Here is a 20,514-nt window from a genome sequence, read left to right on the forward strand (position 1 = left end):
CGCGTGTCCGCCCCATCCTCCACTGGGGCGCGTGGGAGGCAGTTGTTACGTGTTGTCCTGCGCTCCTGGCCCGGCTGTGTGTTTGCGGGATGGCGAGCGCCTCGACCCTGGCGGGGAGCTCTGCGCTGGGGCTGGGCGCTGTTGGGGGGCCCGGGCCGTGGGGTAGCTCGGCTGGGAGCCCGTCCCGCTATGTGGCCGGGATGCAGGAGCTGTTTCGGAGCCACAGCAAGACTCGCGAGTTCCCGGCGCACAGCGCCAAGGTGCACTCGGTGGCCTGGAGCTGTGACGGGCGCCGCCTGGCTTCGGGCTCCTTCGACAAGACGGCCAGCGTCTTCTTGCTGGAGAAGGACCGGCTGGTGCGCTCAGCCCCGGGGGGGAGGCTGGAGCCCGGAGTTGGGGGGCGTAAGGATCTCCTGGTCTGGGGAGGCAGGAGAGAGCGCGAACCCTGGAAGGCCGACGTGGCCTGATTTTTCCTGTACACGACGACGTGCCATCTCTCACCACCGCGCCTTTGCACCAGCTGTCTCCCCTCCCCCCTGCTGTTACATTTAGGCTCTGGGCAGGTTTCACCTGACACACAAAACTTGTCTTGTGCCACTTCCCCCGTCTCCTTCTCCGTTATTATTGCTCTGTTCTTAATAGATTGTACTTATTTGTTTGTGAGCTTGTACTTGGACCCTCCCCTCTCCTCCCCATATAAATTTGAGGGCAGTGACCTTTTCTTTTGTTTTTGTAATTTTCATTGTTATCCCAAATACCTGATGCTGTAGTAGGTGGTTAATAAATATTGTTTTGAGCTGAATTGAAACATCTGGGGATTTAGGGAATTGAAAAGTGATGGGGGGGGGGTTTACCCAGAGGATGGAGGAGAAGGGAAAATGTCAGGGGCTGGAGAATAGTAGGGATTTGAGATTTTAGGGTGAGGGGATAAAGGACTTGGAAGATTAGAGGGGGGACAGGAGCTGAAAGAAGCAATGTGACTAGGCTTTGTGGAGGACAGGGATTGAGGAGGAAGTGATGGGGGCATCTTTGGAAGTGCTGTGGGTCATTGTGGTGGCTATTCCAACTCCCAAGATTCCCCAGTGGCCCACGGAAGTATATCTACGTGTTTGAGTTAACGGATGCCACCCTCGTTTTAGGTAAAAGAAAATAACTACCGAGGGCATGGGGACAGCGTGGATCAGCTTTGTTGGCATCCGAGTAATCCAGACCTCTTTGTTACTGCATCTGGGGACAAAACTATTCGCATCTGGGATGTTAGAACTACAAAATGCATCGCCACTGTGAACACTAAAGGTGATTCTCAAGAGGGAGGAAGGGATTCTTGTGCTGTACTGTAGTCCATAGTGGTATGTGGAAACTGGACTAGAAGACATAGGGTAAAGTCCCAGTTTTGACATTTAACAGCTGAGTCGCCTGGAGAATGGAAGTTCACCTCTGAGTCTTGGTTCCCTTTCACTAAAATTGTGATAGTCCTTTTCACTCCAACTTCACATGTTTTTCAGTGAAACAGTATAGAAACGGGAGCTAACATTTTCATGCAAATTATTCACAGAAGTGATAGCTCAAAGCATTTTTTTCTGCCTGTGCATCCATCCATATCTGTCTATGTGTCTACTGGTGTAGTGGTAGGAGCACTGAATTTAGATGTCACACAACTTGGGCTGGAATTCCAGGTCTGTTGCTTACTGCCTGGTAACTTTAGATAAATTATTTGAACTTTCTGGGCCTCAGTTTTCTCATATGTAAAATGAGAACAATACTTACACAATCTACTTTAGAAAATGCATCGTGGAAGCCAGAAAGACTGGAGTTCAAACATGCCGTCTGAGACATATGGCTATGTCACCTGGGACAAGTCACTTAGCTTATCAGTGCTAGAGGCACATCATATCAAACTCAAATGGAGTCCCTGCAGGTGCCATATTGATTTAGGAAATCATACATGTATTTTTTTTATTTTGTTAAACTTTTCTCAGTTACATTTTATTCTGGTTGGGTAAAGGATTTGACACCTGCTTTAGGCAGCTGTCTTAAGACAGTAAGTTGCAGAGGAGATGCTGACCTATATTTGTAGAGGAAGTCTGTTCACCCCTCTTTACTCTCCTTCCCACCATGTTACCTGTACCAATGAAATTCTGGGTCCAGTCCTTATCCCCATCTCCCTTACAAGTTTGTTGGGAAGAAAGTGCTTTGTAAACCTTAAATCACCATAGAAATGATGTTTGAAGTGACATATTTGATATAAGAGGTCATTGGATTTAGCTTTAGCATTAATTTTAGGATTTTAGGATTTAGTATTTAGCAGTTTATATATGTTCCTCCTTACTACTTAATGCAGTATTCAAAGAAAAGTTTTAACTTGTATTATTAGTAAAATAACCCAACTTGCATTTATGTAGCGCTTTAGGGATTACCTTCACAATAAACCTTAGATGTGATAGTGCAAAGATTACTGTTTTAATTTTGTTGACTGAATCTTGGAGGTTGTGATGTGCCTAAGGACACACAGCTAGTAAATAAAATTGATTTTTGAACCCATGTCTTTCAGCCTTTTGTCCTGCGTCCTTTCTACTGCATTACAGCTGTTGCTGAGACAGTTTATTTGGTGGATCTTGGTCAAGTAGTTTGCTTATTTTTTTTCTTTCCTAGGGGAGAATATTAACATCTGCTGGAGTCCTGATGGGCAGACCATTGCTGTGGGCAATAAAGATGATGTGGTGACTTTCATTGATGCTAAAACCCACCGTTCAAAAGCAGAGGAGCAATTTAAATTTGAAGTAAATGAAATCTCCTGGAATAATGATAATAATATGTTCTTCCTGACAAATGGCAATGGTTGTATCAACATTCTCAGGTAATGGGTATCACCCAGCTCAGGGAAATTTCTCTTCTATTTATGGCTGCTACAGACTTATAGAAAGTGAGAGCAGGAAGGGACTTGAGAACCTAGACTGTGTTATTGGGTTGCTTAATCAAGTCACAGTTAAGGTGTGCTGGTTGGGTTTGTGTTTTCCTCTTACTTGTTTTGTACTGATTTTTAACCTCATGTTTTTGTTCCTATGATTACTTTTGCTTATGCTACTTTGATGCTAGTCTTTCCCAGCTCCCATTTAGCTATCTAATCTCAAATTCCTTGAATTTACTTAGATTAGAACATAGGATGTCAGAGGTGGGAAAGGGACTCTGGAAATCATGTAGTCTAACTTCCTCATTTTATGGATGAGGACACTTACAGAAGTGATTTGCTCTAGGTCCCACTGTTGCTTAGTAGTTGAACCAGGGATTCGTACCCAGTGCTTTTTCTATTATACCATGTTGCTGAACATTGGGTGCTGAACTAGAAAATACAAATTTCTACAATCATTAGATGAGATGAGTACTATTTTAACTCTACTTGCTATCATGGGTTTCATTAAAACAGTCATTACTTGAGGAGGGAATATGTTTGTCAAAGTGACTCATTTGCAGACTTATAGAGAGAAGGCAGCATAGAGTAAGTAGTAAGAGCAGTTGAAAGAGTACTAAATTTAGATTCTGATGACTTGGATTTGAATCCCAACTCTGCCTAGTTAAAAGTTGTTCCCCTTGGGCAGTTCACTAGACCAATTCAGTAATGTGTCAGTTTCTTCCTCTGGGAAATGAAGGGATTTATTCCTTTTCGTTTTGTATCTTGCATTTTGGTTGTGTTTTTTAGAATTCATAACATGAAGACATTCTCACTTATTATCATAACTTAGATTTATATAGTACTTTATGGTTTGTAAAATACTTTTTTTGGGGGGTGAGACAGTTGGGGTTAAGTGACTTGCCCAGGGTCACACAGCTAAGAAGTTTCAAGTGTCTGAGGCCTGAAATACTTTTCTTAAAGTAACCCTGTGCGGTAGGCCTAATGCCAGCCTTATCACCCGTAATTTGACATGTATATTAATTTGACATGTGTAAAAAAGTTCAGAATGATGCAGGGTCACATAGTATCTAAGTGAATGAGTCTCATCTTGAATCTAGCTTGTGATTCCCAACTCCATTGCTCAGTCTACTAGGCCATGGAATTATTCTTCTTCATTAAACATTTGAGAGTTTATTGTGTAAATTGTACTGCACTAGGTTTTGAGAAGGATAATGTATGAAATAAGTACTGATCCTTCTTCTCAGGGAGTTGGAGTCTAGGAGGTTAAATAAGACATCAGCACAATCATAATGTAAGTGGCATGTGAATGATACAAAGTGTGCTTTAGGGTCAGAGAGGAAGGAGAGATAACTTCATGTTGATAGCATAAAAGGAGTATAAACCAAATGCCAGGTGAATTTCAGGGAAACAAAGTAGGTAGAGATGTGGCTGTGGTGATAGGTACATTTATCATTCTCTTTGTTTTTTTTTTTAGGCAGTTGGGGGTTAAGTGACTTGCCCAGGGTCCCACAGCTAGTAAGTGTCAAGCGTTTGGTCTGAGGCCGGATTTGAACTCAGGTCCTCCTGATTTCAGGGCCATTGCTCTATCCACTTCACCATCTAGCTGCCCCCTATCATTCTTTTTTGAATGAAGAGTAGGGCATACTCCCTATTGACAGGTAGAAGAAGCAAAGAGAAGGATCTAACACTAGCAATGATAGCTTGAGCAGGTCACTTCCCTCCATGGTGTTTGGTTTCCTCTTTTGTTAAATGAGGGGTTTCACTCCATTTAGGATGATATATTTAGAGCTGGAAGGGATCTAATCCTTTTATTTTACAGACAAGGAAACAGGCCCAGAGAAGTTAAACGACTTGCTCAAAGTAGCACAGGTAATGGGTAGCAGATATAGCATTTGAACCCAAGTATTTTGACTTCAAATCCAGTGCTGCTTTTACTGTACCATGCTGAAATCTCTTTTAACTTTTGTATTCTATGATGCTGCATCTTGTATTTCCCCGTGGGTCTTGAGAGCACCACTGTCCTCTCAGTCACTTAGTTTCACAACCTAGGATCCTTCCTTGATTGTCTACCCTGCTTTTCATCTTTTTCTCTCCTTCTCTTCCTTCCACTCATGCGTTTCCAAGTTCTGTTGCTTTGACATTCATAAAGTTCTTTTGCACTCATTATCTACTTCAATCTGACAAGCTTTGAATTTTTAAAATTATATTTTTATTGCAACCTGATTTATTTACCTCACCAACTCTATTCCCTCTTCCCCTCCTAAAGAATTACCCCTTATAATGAAAAATAAAAAAGGAGAAAAAAGTTCAGCAAAACTAACCAACACATTGAAAATGCCAACATTATATAAAGTGAACCATACCCATAGTTCCCCACCTCTACAAAGAAGTAGAGAGGAAGTGCTTTCTCCTATTTCTTCTTTGGGGCCAGGCTTGGCCATTATAATTTTGAGGATTCATTTTCTATTCATTTTCCTGCAGGTATTTGAGGAGCTTAAATTCTCAGTCAATAAGCATTTATAAGGTGCTTATCACGTGCTAAGCACTATGCTAAGTGCTGGAGATACAAAGAAAGGCAAAAATAGCCCTCAAGGACCTTACTTTGTAATGAGGAGAAAGAAGTAAATTATTACCTGTTAGATCTATAGAAGAGATGAAAGGCATTCTGAGAGGGCAAGGAAGGCACTAGCAGCTGGAGGGAGTGGGAAAGGCTTCCTGCAGAAAGTGGAATTAGTTGAGTCATGAAAGAAACCAGAGAAACCAACAGGTGGAGGTTGAGTTTTCCAGTTATGGGGAGACCCAGGGCAAGAGAAGGGAGCTGGTAGATGGGGTATCATGGTCAAGGAACAGCAAGTAGACCAGCATAGATGTATTGTAATTTCCTTGCCTTTCACTTACACCACCATAGTTCAGGTCTTTGTTTTCTCTTGCTTGAATTATATTAGTGGCATCAATTGAGGAAACGAGGTGGTACAGTGAAAAGAGCTGGATCTGGAGTCAGGAGAACCTGAGTTCAAATTTTGTCTCAGATGCTAGCTTTGTGACCTTAGGAAAGTCGATTAACCTTTCTTAGCCTCAGTTTCCTCATTTACAAAATGAGGACAATGATGTACCTCCTTCCTGGGGTGGTTGTGAAGATAAAATGAGATATTTATAAAGTGTGATATTAAATAGAATGTGATGAGGTTTAATGATAGATGGAAACAAAGTATACTGAGAAAAATGTGAGGAAGGGAAAAGTCACTTTGATCTCATGTTTGTAAAACCGCTTTATAAGTTTAAAAAATGCTTTCCTTAAAACAATCCTAGGAGAAGGTAATCAGTCAAGAAGCATTTATTAAGTAGGTAATATGTACTGGGCCCTGGGGATGAAAAAAGACGGGGATGAAATAATTGCTGCCTTCAAAGAGGTTACTGTGCATTTTGTTGCAGAGACAACATGTACGTGTAAATAATATACAAAAATCAGTTCAAGTTAATTGTGGAGGGGGAAGAAAGGCGCTAGTAGCTGGAGGAATGAGGAGCATCTTCATATAGCAGGCGATGCTGAAATAAGCTTTGAGAGGGAAAAGTATTTATGAAGTACTTACTACGTGCCAGAGGGGATTCTAAGAGGTAAGAGGTGAAGAGGGAACAGATTCCAGTCATGGGAGGGGTAAAAAGGATAGGTACTATGAATGTTATCCCTTAATGTCACAGGTGAGGAAAATGTAGATCAGAAAGACCAAATGTAATTGGTCAGGTTTCCCTACAGTCAGTTAGAATTTGTGTCAACTCCCAGTTTAATGCCTTTGCCAATAATGGAGATTCCAGGGTGTCATGGGGTTGCATTTTGAGTATGTGGATAGATGATCCATGAGCCTTGTTTTGTGTTTTTTCTTCCTAGCTATCCTGAGCTGAAGCCTGTGCAGTCCATCAATGCCCATCCCTCCAATTGCATCTGTATCAAATTTGACCCCATGGGGAAGTACTTTGCCACAGGAAGTGCTGATGCACTGGTTAGCCTTTGGGATGTTGATGAATTAGTGTGTGTGAGATGTTTTTCCAGGTCAGTAGCACTTCCTGGCCATTCATCTCTTCTGCCTATCTGTGCCTCCTTTGTGCTATTCTCCTTTGTTCTCTACATTTCTCAGATGAGGTTCACACAGTGTGCTGGAGGCTTTTTGGTTCTATATAATGTGCATAATATTTTGTGGATATCAACTCGGCACTCAGGCTGTCCATCTATTCGTATTGTGGGACTAGCCCATTTCCTTTTCCAGTCATACATATGTGTGTTATACATAAAAGAATTTTATTTAATCATGAGTTATTTAATCCTACTTTCTCCCTATGCTGCAGATTGGATTGGCCAGTAAGAACCCTCAGCTTTAGCCATGATGGGAAGATGCTCGCATCAGCATCTGAAGATCACTTTATTGACATTGCTGAAGTAGAGACAGGTAAAAAATTTCCATGTAAGGAGATTACCACCATGTCCCAGTGATATGTGCTTAATAAACCCATTTCACAGAATCACAGAAAGTACAGTTGGAAAAGACCTTAGATGTCTATTCTAGCTTTCATAAAATTGATCTGAAATAACTTGTCCAAGGTATCACAAGTAGTAAATGGCAGAGCTGAAACTCAAGGGTTTTCTAAAGAACCCAAGAATCAGTTTGTGAGTGAGCTGTATTATCTAAACATCCCTCCACCCCAGTAGTTTTGCATTTCATAAGAGCAAATGTGTGGTTGTGGAGGTAGATTATGTCCATTTATGTCTAGAATTGCATTTTGTATCTATTAAAAAAGTTTCCTTAATTTGCAGCCGCCTTTCACTTCTGTTTCTAAAGCCTGAAAATGTTCAATATTTTTAGATAAAAGATTTTATAAAGTTTCCTTTGACACCATTTTAGAATATTGATAGATATGCAAAATTAGAGTTCTTTGGGAGAATAATAAAAGCCTCACTCAGTGGTATCAGAAGTTAGAGTAAAGCAGTTTGACAGCCTTTTGAAATGCTAATGAAGTGATGAATATCCACTAGCTGGAAATTCATGCTAATTTAGTGTTCTATATGGAGAAAGTGACCTGTAGTGGATTTGAAGAAGTCAGATTGAGGGAAGGTTTGAGGCACCTTGACTTTACACCTTCATTCATCTTAATTTGAGGAAATGACTGAAAAACACTGAGGGGAAGATTTTTTTATTTATAAAGATTTTGGATCTGGGTGAAAACCCAATATGAAAATTACCTCTTTCTGATGTACAGATCAACTTGTTACATTCCTCATCTGCAAAATGAGGAAATGATACATAAACTACCTACGTCATAGGATTATGAGGAAAACATTTCCTAAGCCGTAAGGCTGTATATATGGGTTTTTATTGACTTACGTTGCATTTTGTTGGAAAAGTTCAATATTTTAAATATTGTCAAAATTTGTTTGAAAGAATTTTAATTCTTCAGTTTCTTTGTTTTTGGTGCAGTTATGTTTCAAAGGAGAGAAAACTTACCTTCTGTACCATCTTGTTTTTTATTCCTAAAAGTTTTTGTTAATGGAGTAAGTGTCCCAGAATCACCTAGTCTTACCTATGTTTTGGAAACAGTGGGATGGAGTGTAAAGAGTAATGGATTTTGCCAGGTGTTTCCTAGGTCTGTGACCTTGGACAAGTGCTTTTTACCTCTCTGAGCCTTAGTTTTTTCGTCTTTAAATGAGGATAATTCTTACATATTACTTAGCTCACAGAGTGATTGTAAAGAAGTTCTTTTTAGGTCTTAAAAGTGGTAAAGAAATGTAAAATTTATTTCTAATCAATGTGTATGTGAATGTATCTGACTTTTTCTTTCTGTGTATGTTGATTGTAGGTGATAAGCTCTGGGAGGTGCAGTGTGAGTCCCCAACATTCACGGTGGCCTGGCATCCGAAAAGACCTCTTTTGGCATTTGCTTGTGATGACAAAGATGGCAAATATGACAGCAGCCGGGAAGCAGGGACTGTGAAGTTATTTGGGCTTCCTAATGACTCTTAAAAGGAGATTGGAGTGTCCAGTATGCAGAGGGAAGTGTACTGATTCAGAAGAAAGGCTCGGATAAAGGCCTGGGAAAGTCAGGCATCATTTTGTCTAGTTTATTTGGTCTGCTTCTCTTGTAGTACATTCTCCCCCAGCCCCAAACATCCCAGGAGAAAAAGAAAGTTGTTTCTGTGTCCATCCATTTGAATACAATAGCATATCTGTCCTCAGTATTTTTGTGGGAGTGGTGAGGTTGCTATTGTAGTAATCTGTTAATGCAATGAGCACTGAATTTAGAGTCAGAGCAGTGGAAAGAAGACTGGATTTGAGATAGGAGGCCTCTATTCACAGCTTAGTTCTACTAATACCTAGAACTTTGCCTCTCTGGGCCTTAGTTTTCTCATTTTTAAAATGAGGGATTTAGATGATCTAAATTCTATTATCTTCCTTTCTGAGGGGATTGTTCAGAATCCTAGGAGTTTCTACAGCTAGCTGAATAGTCTAACCAGTTTTCTCATTTTTTTATATTGCCTTTAATTTTGAAAAGATGTTGTAAAGCTACGTTTTGTAAACTTTGCTGACTTTAAAAATTTGTTGGTCTTAAGAGGTGACAACCTCACTTCTTGATCAAAGATTGCATGCCCATATCAGTAACTTCATCTTGAAGAGAGATGAAAAAGAAACACTGGTGCCTTAGTACCACACTCCTGACAATAATAGCTCCCTGCTCTGTAAAGAGAAGGGTTGGATGAGATGACTTCTGAATTTCTGTGATTCATTTTTTATAGCACTTGGTTTACAAAATACTTTACTCATAGTAACCCTAAAGGGAGGACGGAGATGTGTTATCCCCATTTTACAGATGATGAAGCTGTGGCATAGAGAGGCTAAGTAATTTACCCAGGGGTAAAGTAGGTATTTCTGCCAGAATGACTGTAGGTGGCATGGCATGATTTCAGGACCCAAGTTGCTACCTCATTTGGGTGTCCCCATATGTGATATGTGTCTTGACAGCTCTCCTCTGCTCATACTCATTCTTGTTGTGGGGCCAGGGTGGTGAAAAGGGATGTAACATTTTGGGGAAAGTATTTTTTAAGAGTAATTTTGATTATTTCAGCTTTTAATAAAAGTTAAATTTTGGGGCATTCTTACATTTTAGTAAGATGGTATTGGACTTTTGTGTTTTCTTTATCTGTTAGAAATGGGTAAATATAATTATGGGTAACTTTGCTCTTTATCACTTTGAATTCTAATTTGAACCTCTTTGAGAAGCTGAAGCTGATCAGTGATCTTTTAAGCTATCATTTGCTACCTTATGATAATATTGGTTCACATTTCTTTAATGAAAGTTTTCAAAGTGCTGTGAAGGATGAAGATTGTTTTCTTTACAGGGTGGGTCTATTGAAACCTGGCCAGGAAGTTTCTAGTGGAGTAGGGATCTATTTTTGGTTCTGCACTTAAAAAAAAATTTATTGCTATAATTTGTTTTTACATCACCTAGATTTTCCTTGATATCTTCCCCCTTTCTTCTTATAGAGGGCCACCTAGGATTTAGAAAAAGGATTTAAAAAGAAAAAGAAGAGAAAAAACTCCAGCAAAAGTGATCACTACATTGAAAAAAATCTGACACACTCATTATTTCCCACCTGTGGACCCACCTTGGCTCCCCACGTCTACAAAAGAGTGAAAGATGTCCACTTTTCTTAATATCGTCAGTGAGTTAGTGACATATTTATCAGATTTGTAGATGACACAAAGTTGGAAGAGAGTAATCTTGGTCTCAAAAGATATCGATGGGCAAGTATATTGAAATGACTCATATGAAATTAAAAAATTTAAATGTAAAGTCTTACACTTGGAGTAAAAATCAATTTCATAAGTACAAGATAGGAGAATCATGGTTAGAAAGAAGTTTGAAAAAGATGTGGGAGATTTAATTCAATGAATCAGGAGGGTGTCATGGCAGCCAGAAAAGCTAACATATTTTGGGCTGCATTGAGAAGCAATGGGAGGCCATCAGTAATACAGTCTGGATAACACTCCAAGTACTCAGGTTCTCTCCCCTGTTCAGATCACATTTTAAATATTATGTTCAGTTCTGGTCATGATAAGAGTGGTAACAGTTGCAGCTGGAAAGGATGTAGAGGGCACCCAGGCTGGTCCCTGCTGTATGAGGGCTGGGTAAAGGTACTGTAGGAGATTTAGCTTGGAGAGAATATTTAAGGGATGATTTTGTGGGTGGTGCTACAAGGTTACAATAGCTGTCTTAAGCATATAAGTGGCTTTTATGTAAAAGATTGAGCTTGTTTCATTTGGCCTCAGAGAATTAAATGAGGAACAGACCCTCTCTTACTCCCCCTGTACTCCTTCCTCTTGAGTGGCAGAATTGTACATTGGAAAGAATGATGAATTTGGAGTCAGGGCTTGGATTCAAAATAGCTCTCTGCCACTTAACAATTTGTGTGACCTTTGACATGTCCTTTTACCACCCTGGACCTCAGTTTTCCTCTTATAAAATGAAGTTAGGCCCTGAGGTCCTTTCCACTTCTGGATGTGTGTTCCTGTGATCTCATAGCAAATTCAGATTTGACAAATACAAGTGTATTATGAAAATTTTGGGGGTATATAGGCTTGACTAGATGGCTGCTGAGTTCCTATCAGACTGTAAAATTATCTTATTCTTCCAGGCTTGGAGAAAAGCTCAGTAATTTACCCATGCTCACAGCGGGGTAGTGAGAGGCAGGGCCAGGAATTAGAATCCTTGAATGAGGATCCTAGCTGAGATTTATCTATTTGATCTTCCTCACCTTGATGGATGAGGGGTAACAGGCTTAGGTTGTGACTTGCTCCTGGTGATGGGGTCTCATTGTTGGCTGAGGCAGGATTGGAGCCTCAAGTCTTTTGACTCCCCCTCAAGTGCTGTCTTCTGCTTCATGTGAGCAGCTTTGCCTTATGCTTGCTCTTTGTGGGTTTCACAACACTTTTCACATCCATGATTCCTGAGTCCTGTTAGGGCAGGCAGAGGGAGTAGCTTTTACTCATAATTAACAAATGAGGAAACCAGGTGAAGTAGAGGAAACACTATCACACAGCTAGTTAGTAGCAAAATGGAAACTAGAATCTGGGTCTTGAGACTCACAGGTCAGTGTTCTTGCCACTGCACTACATGGCCTTATGACCACTATGTGGAAAGACCACTGAATTGAGAGTCCTAAAATTTACACACCTTAGTTTTTGATCCTGGCTCTGCTCCTGTCAACTTGTGTGATCTTGAGCAAATTATTTCTTTTTGTGAGCACAGATTTCCTTGGTTTTAAAATGGGAGTGATCATTGTTTCTCTACCCGTATTATAGAGGTATGGTGAGGAAAGTGCTTTGTAGTCCTTCATGCCATAGAAAAATAGGGCTATTTATGAGGGGATTCACTTAAGTCATGTCATGCTACTTGAAGAGTGGATTCTCTTGTAGCAAATTGACCTGAGCATTTATGCTGCCAGCATAGTCATTCCTTACATGTATAGTGAGTACCCCAAAGAAATTTGCCAGGTCCATGTGATTTTGCACTTTACTAGGAACCTTTTGGGTTATCAGCCTTTCTAGTTGATTTGAAAAACCCCAAAGAAAGTTGTTCAGTTGTGTCAGACTCTTTGTGACCCTGTGGACCTCTGCCCGTGGGGTTTTCTTGACAAAGATACTGGAGTGGTTTGCCATTTCTTTCTCCAGTGGATCTTTTCATCAGGCAATCAGAGGTTAAGTGGCTTGCACAAGGGTCACATAGCTAGGAAGTGTCTGAGGCTAGATTTGAACTTGAGTCTTGCTGACTCCAGGCCCAGTGCTCTATCCACTGAGCCACCTGCTACCTTCACTAATATCAAAAATGGGTGTGAAGTGAAGGTTAAAAGTGGTAAAGCTGATTGAATTGGGATCGGCCCTTACTTAAGGGGTGACCACCCAAAAGGGCGGGTCATGGGGGAGCACAGGTTTTACAGTTTAACCTATTTTATGGTTATATATGTTTTATGGTTTATAACAGTTTATGCCTATTTTAATGCCAGAAAATGTTCTTCATGGAATGTCAGAATGATATAATTTTCAAACCTGATATGAACATGCACAAAAACCAGGTCTCAGCTTAAGTGCTAGGTCTGGAGTTGGTGGAGACCCCTACAGTATCATAGCCATGCTTGGTTCAACAATAATAATAGGAAGAACAAGAATAACACATTCCAAACTGCTTTACAGTTTACAAAATGCTTCCCTTACTACAATCATGTGAGTTACAGATGGGCAACCCCCTGTGCCTGAGATGCACTTCATTCTTATCTGACCCTTTGAAACATTCTCAGCTCAAGGGCCATTTTCTGGAGGACACATTTTGAGAGTAACCCTCCTCTTCCTCTGACTAAAAGTATTCTTTCTGAAATTTCCCTAGAGTACTTGGTCAGCTCTTCCTCTCACCTCTTCACACACTATAATTATTTGTATCTAATAAATATGAAGTGCCTACTATATGCCAGGAAAGGTGGTACAGTGGATAGAGTGCTGAGCCTGGAGTCAGGAAAACTTCCTGAGCTCAAATCTGACCTCAGATGCTCTCTGTGAAACCCTGGGCAAGTCATTTAACCCTCTTTGCCTCAGTTTCCTTATATGTAAAATGAGCTAGAGGAGGAAATGCCAATCCACTTAAATATCTCTGCCAAGAAAACCCCAACTGAAAAGGACGGAATGGAATGGACACGTGCCAGGCACTGTGCTGAGTGCTGGGGATACAAAAAGAGGCGAAAGACAGTCCCTGTCCTCAGGGAGCTTAGAATCTAACGGAGGAAGCAACATGCAAGGAAATATATGCAAAGCAAACTATGTACAAGATAAACAGAGAATAACAGAGAGAAGCCACTGGAATTAAGAAAGGTTGGGGAAGGCTTCCTGTAGAAGGTGGGATTTTAGCTGGAACTAAAAGGAAGCCAGGGAGGTGAGTAGTTAGAGCAAAGGAGGAGTGAGTGTTCCAAGTGTGAGGGACAGCCAGAGAGATTGTCCAGAGCTGAGAAATGGAGTGTCTTGCTTGTGGCACAGCCAGGAAGTCAAAGAATATGTTTCAGGAAGTAAGGTGTAAGAAGACTGGAAAGGTCGGAGGGGGCTAGGTTGTGAATGGCTTGGAATGCCAAACAGCATTTTGTGTTTGCTTCTGGAGGCAACAGGAAGCCACTGATGTTTATTGAGTGGGAGGGTGAAATGATTGGACCTGTGTTTTAGGAAAATCAATTTGGTGACAGAATGAATGCTGGATTGGAGTGGGGAGAAACTTGAAGGCAGGCAGACCCACCAGCAGGCTACAATCCCTGTGTGAGTGTTGAGGGCCTGCACTAAAGTGGTGACAGTGTCAGAGGATAAAAGGGAAAGTATTTGGGAGATGTTGCCAAGGTGAAATTGACAGGCCTTGGCAACATATTGGATATAGGGGCAAGAGAGAGTGAGGAATCCAGGATGACTTCTAAGTAGTGAGCCTAGGGGACTGGGAGGATGGTATTGCTGTCCTCAATTATAGGGAAAGTAGAAGGTAGGGTTTAGTTGGCCAAGATGAGTTTGGTTTTGGACACAAGTTTAAGATGTCTGCTGGACATGTATTTTGAGATGTCTGAAAGTCAGAGATGCAGAATAGGAGGTCAGCAGAGATTGGGGCAGGAGAGGTAGATATGAGAGTCATTTGTAAAAATTAAATCCATGGGAGCTGATGAGATCAACAAATGAAATAATATAGAGGGAGAACAGAAGGTGGTCCAGGACAGAACCCTAAGGGACATGTAGGTTAGAAGACCTGATCTGGAGTAGATATTCTCAGGTCCCTCCTGTTGCCCTGTGAACTTGGTCATCAAATGATCCACACTTTACGTAAGAAACTGAGGCTCACCAATTGATAAATAGTCAAAGGATATGAATAGGCAGTTCTCAGATGAAGAAATTAAAGCCATCTATATTCATATGAAAACATGCTCTAAATCATTATTGATTAGAGAAATGCAAATCAAAACAACTCTGAGGTACCACATCACACCTATCTGATTGGCCAACATGACAAAACAGGAAAATGATAAATGTTGGAGAGGATGTGGGAAAATTGGAACGCTAATACATTGTTGGTGGAGTTGTGAAATGATCCAACCATTTTGGAGAACAATTTGGAACTATGCCCAAAGGGCTACAAAAATGTGCATATCCCTTGATCCAACAATAGCACTTTTAGGGCTATATCCCAAAGAGATCAAACAAATGGGAAAAGGACCCACATGTACAAAAATATTCATAGCAGCTCTTTTTGTGGTGGCAAAGAATTGGAAATTGAAAGGATGCCCATCAATTGGGGAATGGCTGAGCAAGTTGTGGTATATGAATGTAATGGAATACTATTGTTCTATAAGAAATGATGAACAGGCTGACTTCAGAAAAACCTGGGAAGACTCATGGTCTGATGCTGAGTGAAGTGAGCAGAACCCAGAGGACTTTGTATACAACAGCAGCCACGTTATGCAATGACTAAGAATGTTAAACTGAACTCTTCTCAGCCTTATGAGGATCTAAGACATCTCTAGAGGCCTCAGGATGGAAAATGCTGTCCACATCCAAAAAAAGAACTATGGAAGTCGAATTGCTCTCACTTATTTTTACCTTAAGTTGAATTTTGTTTCATCTTTCTGATGGTTCCTCCTATTGGTTTTAATTTTTACTTACAACTTCAGTAATGTGAAAATACGTTTAATGGGTATGTAAATGTAAAGTGTATGTCAGATTGTGTGCCGTCTTGGGGAGGGTGGGGGGGAGAAAAAGGGAGAAAAAATTTTCAACTCAAAAGTATATGGAAAAAAAAATTAAAGAAAAAAGAAAAAAAAAACTGAGGCACAGTAGAATATAATAAGCTCCATGAGGGAAGGCTTAATGTTTTATTTTTTATAGTCCTAGGGTATTTCATATGTATATGTGTATGTATGTAAGTATATTTGTATATATATTTATGTATATGCATATGTGTGTGTATGTGTCTGTGTGTGTATATATATATGTTTATATACTTTCCTGAATTAGATTATAGGTTAAAGGTGAAGAAAAAGGCAGAAAGAGGTTGTGATTTAGCACAGGCCAAAAACCAAGTAAGAGGACTAGATAACAACTCAAAGCTCTTTCTTTCTTTTCTTTGTCTTTAGGGTACTTGGGTTGGCAAGTGGGATGATAGAAGATTGATAATATGGTATAATGTCAAAAGTAGATGACTTAGAGTGGGAAGACCTGGGTTTGAATTCCAGTTCTCATGTTTATTACTTATGTGATCCTGGCAATGGCTCACCTTCTCTGGGCTTCAGTTTTCTTCTCTATAAAATGAAGAGGTTGGACTTACATGGTATCTAACATTTCCTCTGTCTCTAAATTCTATGATCCTGTTCCTTTACTGACCCCTCTTTTCTTCCTTCTTGAGTAGGGCAGAGTGTCTGAGTTTTAAGTATGGATCCAGAGTAATTCAAAGACAATTTATTCAGGTTACACAGGGATCATGAATGCACATTGCTACAACGAAATGATGTTCTAATACATTATACAACATCTGCCTATGGTCATTTTGTAGAGGAACCCTCATCAAGTATTCGACAGGATTGCCATGGCAACCATGAATTTTAGCTGTTATTCCAGTATTGGCTGCTCTTAGTTAGTGAGGTTGGGGAGAAGGCAGGCATGGATTTTTAAGAAGTTCCCTGGTTTGATGTTAGAGTTCCCTAGGGGCTTTGTTTTTGAAGGAAATCTTGAAAGTTGAAAAGAGTAGTGTTTGCTAGATTCATAATTGTATCTTGTCTGGCAAACATCCATTTTTAACCTACTAAGGTTTTCTTCATAAGCATCACCCATAGGAACTTTAATTCCAAACAACTCTTTGAACCTGAGAATAGCTTACAGATCGATTCTCCTTTCTTCTCTACCCTATGGACAAGGAGAAATAAAAGGAATGCATTATGCAATTAGAAAAAGTAGAAAGAGCTGATCTTAGAGGAAATGAGTTCCCCTTCATTGGAGTGTTTAGTCAGAACCCCTTCTGGTGGGATGTTTGCTTTTTGAAATATTGTAGTCTAGGTACAACGGCATTAAAAATCTGGCTCTGACATAGCTATGTAATGCTTTACAAATTATTTAACCTCTGTGATCCTCAGTTTCTTGTGTAAAATGTGGATCCTTCTATGACCAAGGTCACAGGGTCACAGGATGAAGGGACCTTAGATCATCTAGTCTGTACCTCTTAAAATCCTGGTGAGTAAACTGAGAGTCCAAAAGACATATCCACAAGAAAGAGCTTTATAAACCTGAATGCAGCATAAATATGAGAGCTATTGTTATTCTTATATTGGGGAAGGGATTCCTTTTCAGGTAGATGCTAGTGTAGACAGATGCCCTCTGAGGTCTTTTGGCTGAACCATGGTGGTAAGGTCCACAGCTTCACTCCCAAGCTGTTGTCGACCTGGCCCAGGCCACCTGTGCAGTGCTGGCCACCAGGGGGGCAGCGTAATCATGGTAACCTATACCAGGCTGCCAGGCAATTTATGGATGGATCTGGGGGCCTCAGGCTGTGTGGTCAGTCTCTGCCCTGTGATCAATGTGATATTGACAGCTTTTCTCTCCATGTCTCACATGTTTCCCTTGCATCTTGCTGCCACTGTATGGATGGGTTCCCCTTTGCCCTTCTGGCTCAGGCTTTGCTTGATGCTCTTGGCTGGGGCCAAAGCCTTCTTCCCTTTTTTTTTAAAAATTAATTTATTTTGATTTATCAACAATCAGTTCCATATGCTTTCGAGTTTAAAAATTTTCTCCCCCTTCCTCCCCAAGACGGCACACAATCTCATATAGGGTATACATTTACATTCCTATTAAACATATTTTCACATTAGTGAAGTTGTAAGTAAAAATTAAAACCAGTAGGAGAAACCATTAGAAAGAGGAACCAAAACTCAACAGAAGAGAAAAAATGATAGCAATTCAACGTCCATAGTTCTTTCTTTGGATGTGGATAGCATTTTCCACCATGACGTGGGGCCAGAGCTTTCTGAATGCAAACAGCTGTGTTTATTTCTCAAGGGCAGCAGAGAAAACAAGGAGCTTTTTGCCTCATCGCTCCCAAGTAAAAAAATAACCAACAATTGCTCTTCTCCCAGTGGAAAATTTGATTTTGTGTTCTGCCCCGATTCCCTAGGGATCAGTACTGCCCCTCTTTGATCCTGTGGATGGAGGGAAAGTGAGAGGAAGAAAGAAAAAAATCCCATCTTAAATCCTGAATTGGACTTTTTCGAGTGGACTCAACTACATTGGTTAAGAAACATCAGAGACAATGGGGGTGGTGGTGGAGTTAACAGAAGAGTCCTGACCTGCCATTTGCCAGTAGTCATTTGCTACTGTATGACCTTGGACAAGCTATTGGTTTTCTTACCCATCTCCTGCAGCCCAAGGTGGGACCTCATGCCTTTGTTCATATTTGTTGAATGAATGTAAAGTGAGGGAGCCTGATGATAAAAAAAGGCCTTATTTGTCCTCTTTGGTCTGTGGTCTTCTCTATGAAATGAAGTTGTTCAGACTAACAGGGAATCTAGTGTAAAAGACACTGGGTTCTAATCCTAGCTCTAACACATTTTAGTTGTGTGACCTTGGACAAGTCATTTTATGAGCCATGTAAAATGGGAATGATATCTATGCTGACTACTTCACAGGTATATTGTAATCTTGAAATACTCTAGATTTTGAGCTGTTATTAGATCATCTCTAAGGTCCCTTGTAGTTTTAACATTTTGTGGCTGATCTTTTAAATATTGAGGGAAAAAGATTTGTGGCCTTTAACACATAAGAGAGAGTAAGTGCTCAAAATCAAATCTGTTATGATGGCATTGTCTTCTCAACTTTCTCCAGAAATGATAAGTATGGAGCTATCCAAGGTAGAACTAGTGAACTGCAGAATATTAGAGCTAGAAAGGACCTTTAAGAGGTCATTAAGTCTAACTGCCTTATTTTACAGTTGGGGAAACAGAGGTCCCAAGTGGAGAAGGGTCATGCTCAGGTTCATAAAGTAAGCTAATGGCAGAACTGAGACAAGAAGCCAGGGCCCCCAACTTCCAACACAGAGCTCTTTCTATTTCACCATTACCTTAATATAATAAGGGTAAAAGATCCAACAAGCATTCAGTCTCTCCTGTTTAGTAACTTTGGGTGCTTGTGCTATGGCTTGGGAGTTCTAGGGGTTCCCTATTCTTCCATCCCACCAGGAATATAGTGGGATGTGGGAGGCGGTGACTTAAGAGTGCAGGTGCCAGTGGAGGGAGACTTCGAGGCAGAGCAGATGTCCCTGGCTGTATCAACAATTAGAGCCGTATTAACATGGATTCAGAGCTCGTTTGGCAGGTGGCCCATGTACCCAAAGAACAATTGCTCCTGGCTCAGGTTACTAACTGCCTTCATCTCAGGTGAAGCCACTTTGAAGTTTCATCTTTTTCTATTAATTATCCTTTGAACTTTATAACCAGCCTGCTTTTCTTTGTCACAATAAGGATTTAAGACAGAATGTTTGAACAGAATATTGTTTTTTCCATGTTAACTGTACCTCCCAGTTGCTTGCAAGTTCAGGCTTAGCTGTGGCTTAGGACAAGTTGTAAGTAAATATGGTATTATTCCCAGCACAGACACTTCCATCCTAGCCTTACCCTCACCCTGTATTTAGATATGTAGTATAGTTTCTAAGCTTATCATACCATCTTAGAACTGGAAAGGATCCTTGATTCAGTTTAGATCACTAGACTACAAGCTCTTCAAGGTCATGTCTGAGACGAATTTTGTACCTTCACCAGCACTTAGTACAGTGGTTTGTATGCTAAGTATGTGGTATTTTCCCCGAGGCAATGGGGTAAAGTGACTTGCATAGGGTCACACAGCTGGTAAATGTCAAGTGTCTTAGGTCATATTTGAACCCAGGTCTTCCTGAATCCAGGGCCAGTGCTCTATCCCCTGGGCCATCTAGCTTCTCCTTATGATAAGTATGTGTTAAAGGAGTGAATGCTTATTGTGTGCTAGGCTTAAAAATCATCTATCCTTGTTTGCTTACATACAGGGGAAGTTAAGGCTCATCTTAAAGAGCCTTATAGGGGTATGAACTAACTCATGGTTGAAGAACCAGGTCTAGAAGCTAAGTTTCTGAACTCGTAGTAGCAGCCTTTTTCTGTTGTATGTTGTCTCCCACTGGCAAGTTTGTACCAGAACTTTCCTGTGACTTGTAGATCTCTACATGGAGGAATCTGAAGTCTATACGTTCAGCCTTGACGTCTTTTCCTGAATGAGACCTGCTTCTTTTTTTTAGGTTATACATGTGCAGTTATGGAAAACACTTCCATAGTAATCATGTTTTGAAAAACTAACTCTATTTCCCTTAATCCTATAAGATTCACCCATTCCCTCTCACCTTCTAATTTCCCCTCCACTGTAAGAGCCTTTTTTTTTGTGAGATAATTTACCCCGTTCTACCTCTCCCTTTCTTCTTCTCCCAGTATTGTCCTCTCACTCCTTAATTTTATTCTCTAGATATGATCCCTTTATCTTCAA

General features: G+C 40.5%; 2 protein-coding genes across 3 annotated transcripts in view; one reads left to right on the forward strand and one right to left on the reverse strand.

Moving 5' to 3' along the window:
- LOC110216694 (THO complex subunit 3) lies at positions 1 to 10,066 on the forward strand. Its single transcript, XM_020998584.1, has 6 exons — positions 1 to 356; positions 1,140 to 1,296; positions 2,653 to 2,857; positions 6,798 to 6,959; positions 7,253 to 7,353; positions 8,759 to 10,066. The coding sequence occupies exons 1-6, from the start codon at positions 90 to 92 to the stop codon at positions 8,920 to 8,922; spliced, it is 1,056 nt and encodes a 351-aa protein (XP_020854243.1). The 5' UTR covers positions 1 to 89; the 3' UTR covers positions 8,923 to 10,066.
- LOC110216695 (nucleophosmin) overlaps positions 8,995 to 20,514 on the reverse strand; it is a 22,350-nt gene continuing 10,830 nt past the window's right edge. Inside the window, exon 7 of one of the 2 annotated variants that reach the window (XR_013484819.1) lies at positions 8,995 to 11,910. The gene's annotated coding sequence lies outside the window, so the exon portion shown is untranslated. Of the gene's footprint in view, positions 11,911 to 16,407; positions 18,153 to 20,514 lie in introns of those variants that run through there. The other variant, XR_013484820.1, reaches the window with a different exon arrangement.

Source organism: Phascolarctos cinereus, unplaced genomic scaffold (assembly GCF_003287225.1).
Source record: "Phascolarctos cinereus isolate Bilbo 61053 unplaced genomic scaffold, phaCin_HiC Scaffold_2;HRSCAF=192, whole genome shotgun sequence".
Taxonomy (NCBI): Eukaryota; Metazoa; Chordata; class Mammalia; order Diprotodontia; family Phascolarctidae; genus Phascolarctos; species Phascolarctos cinereus.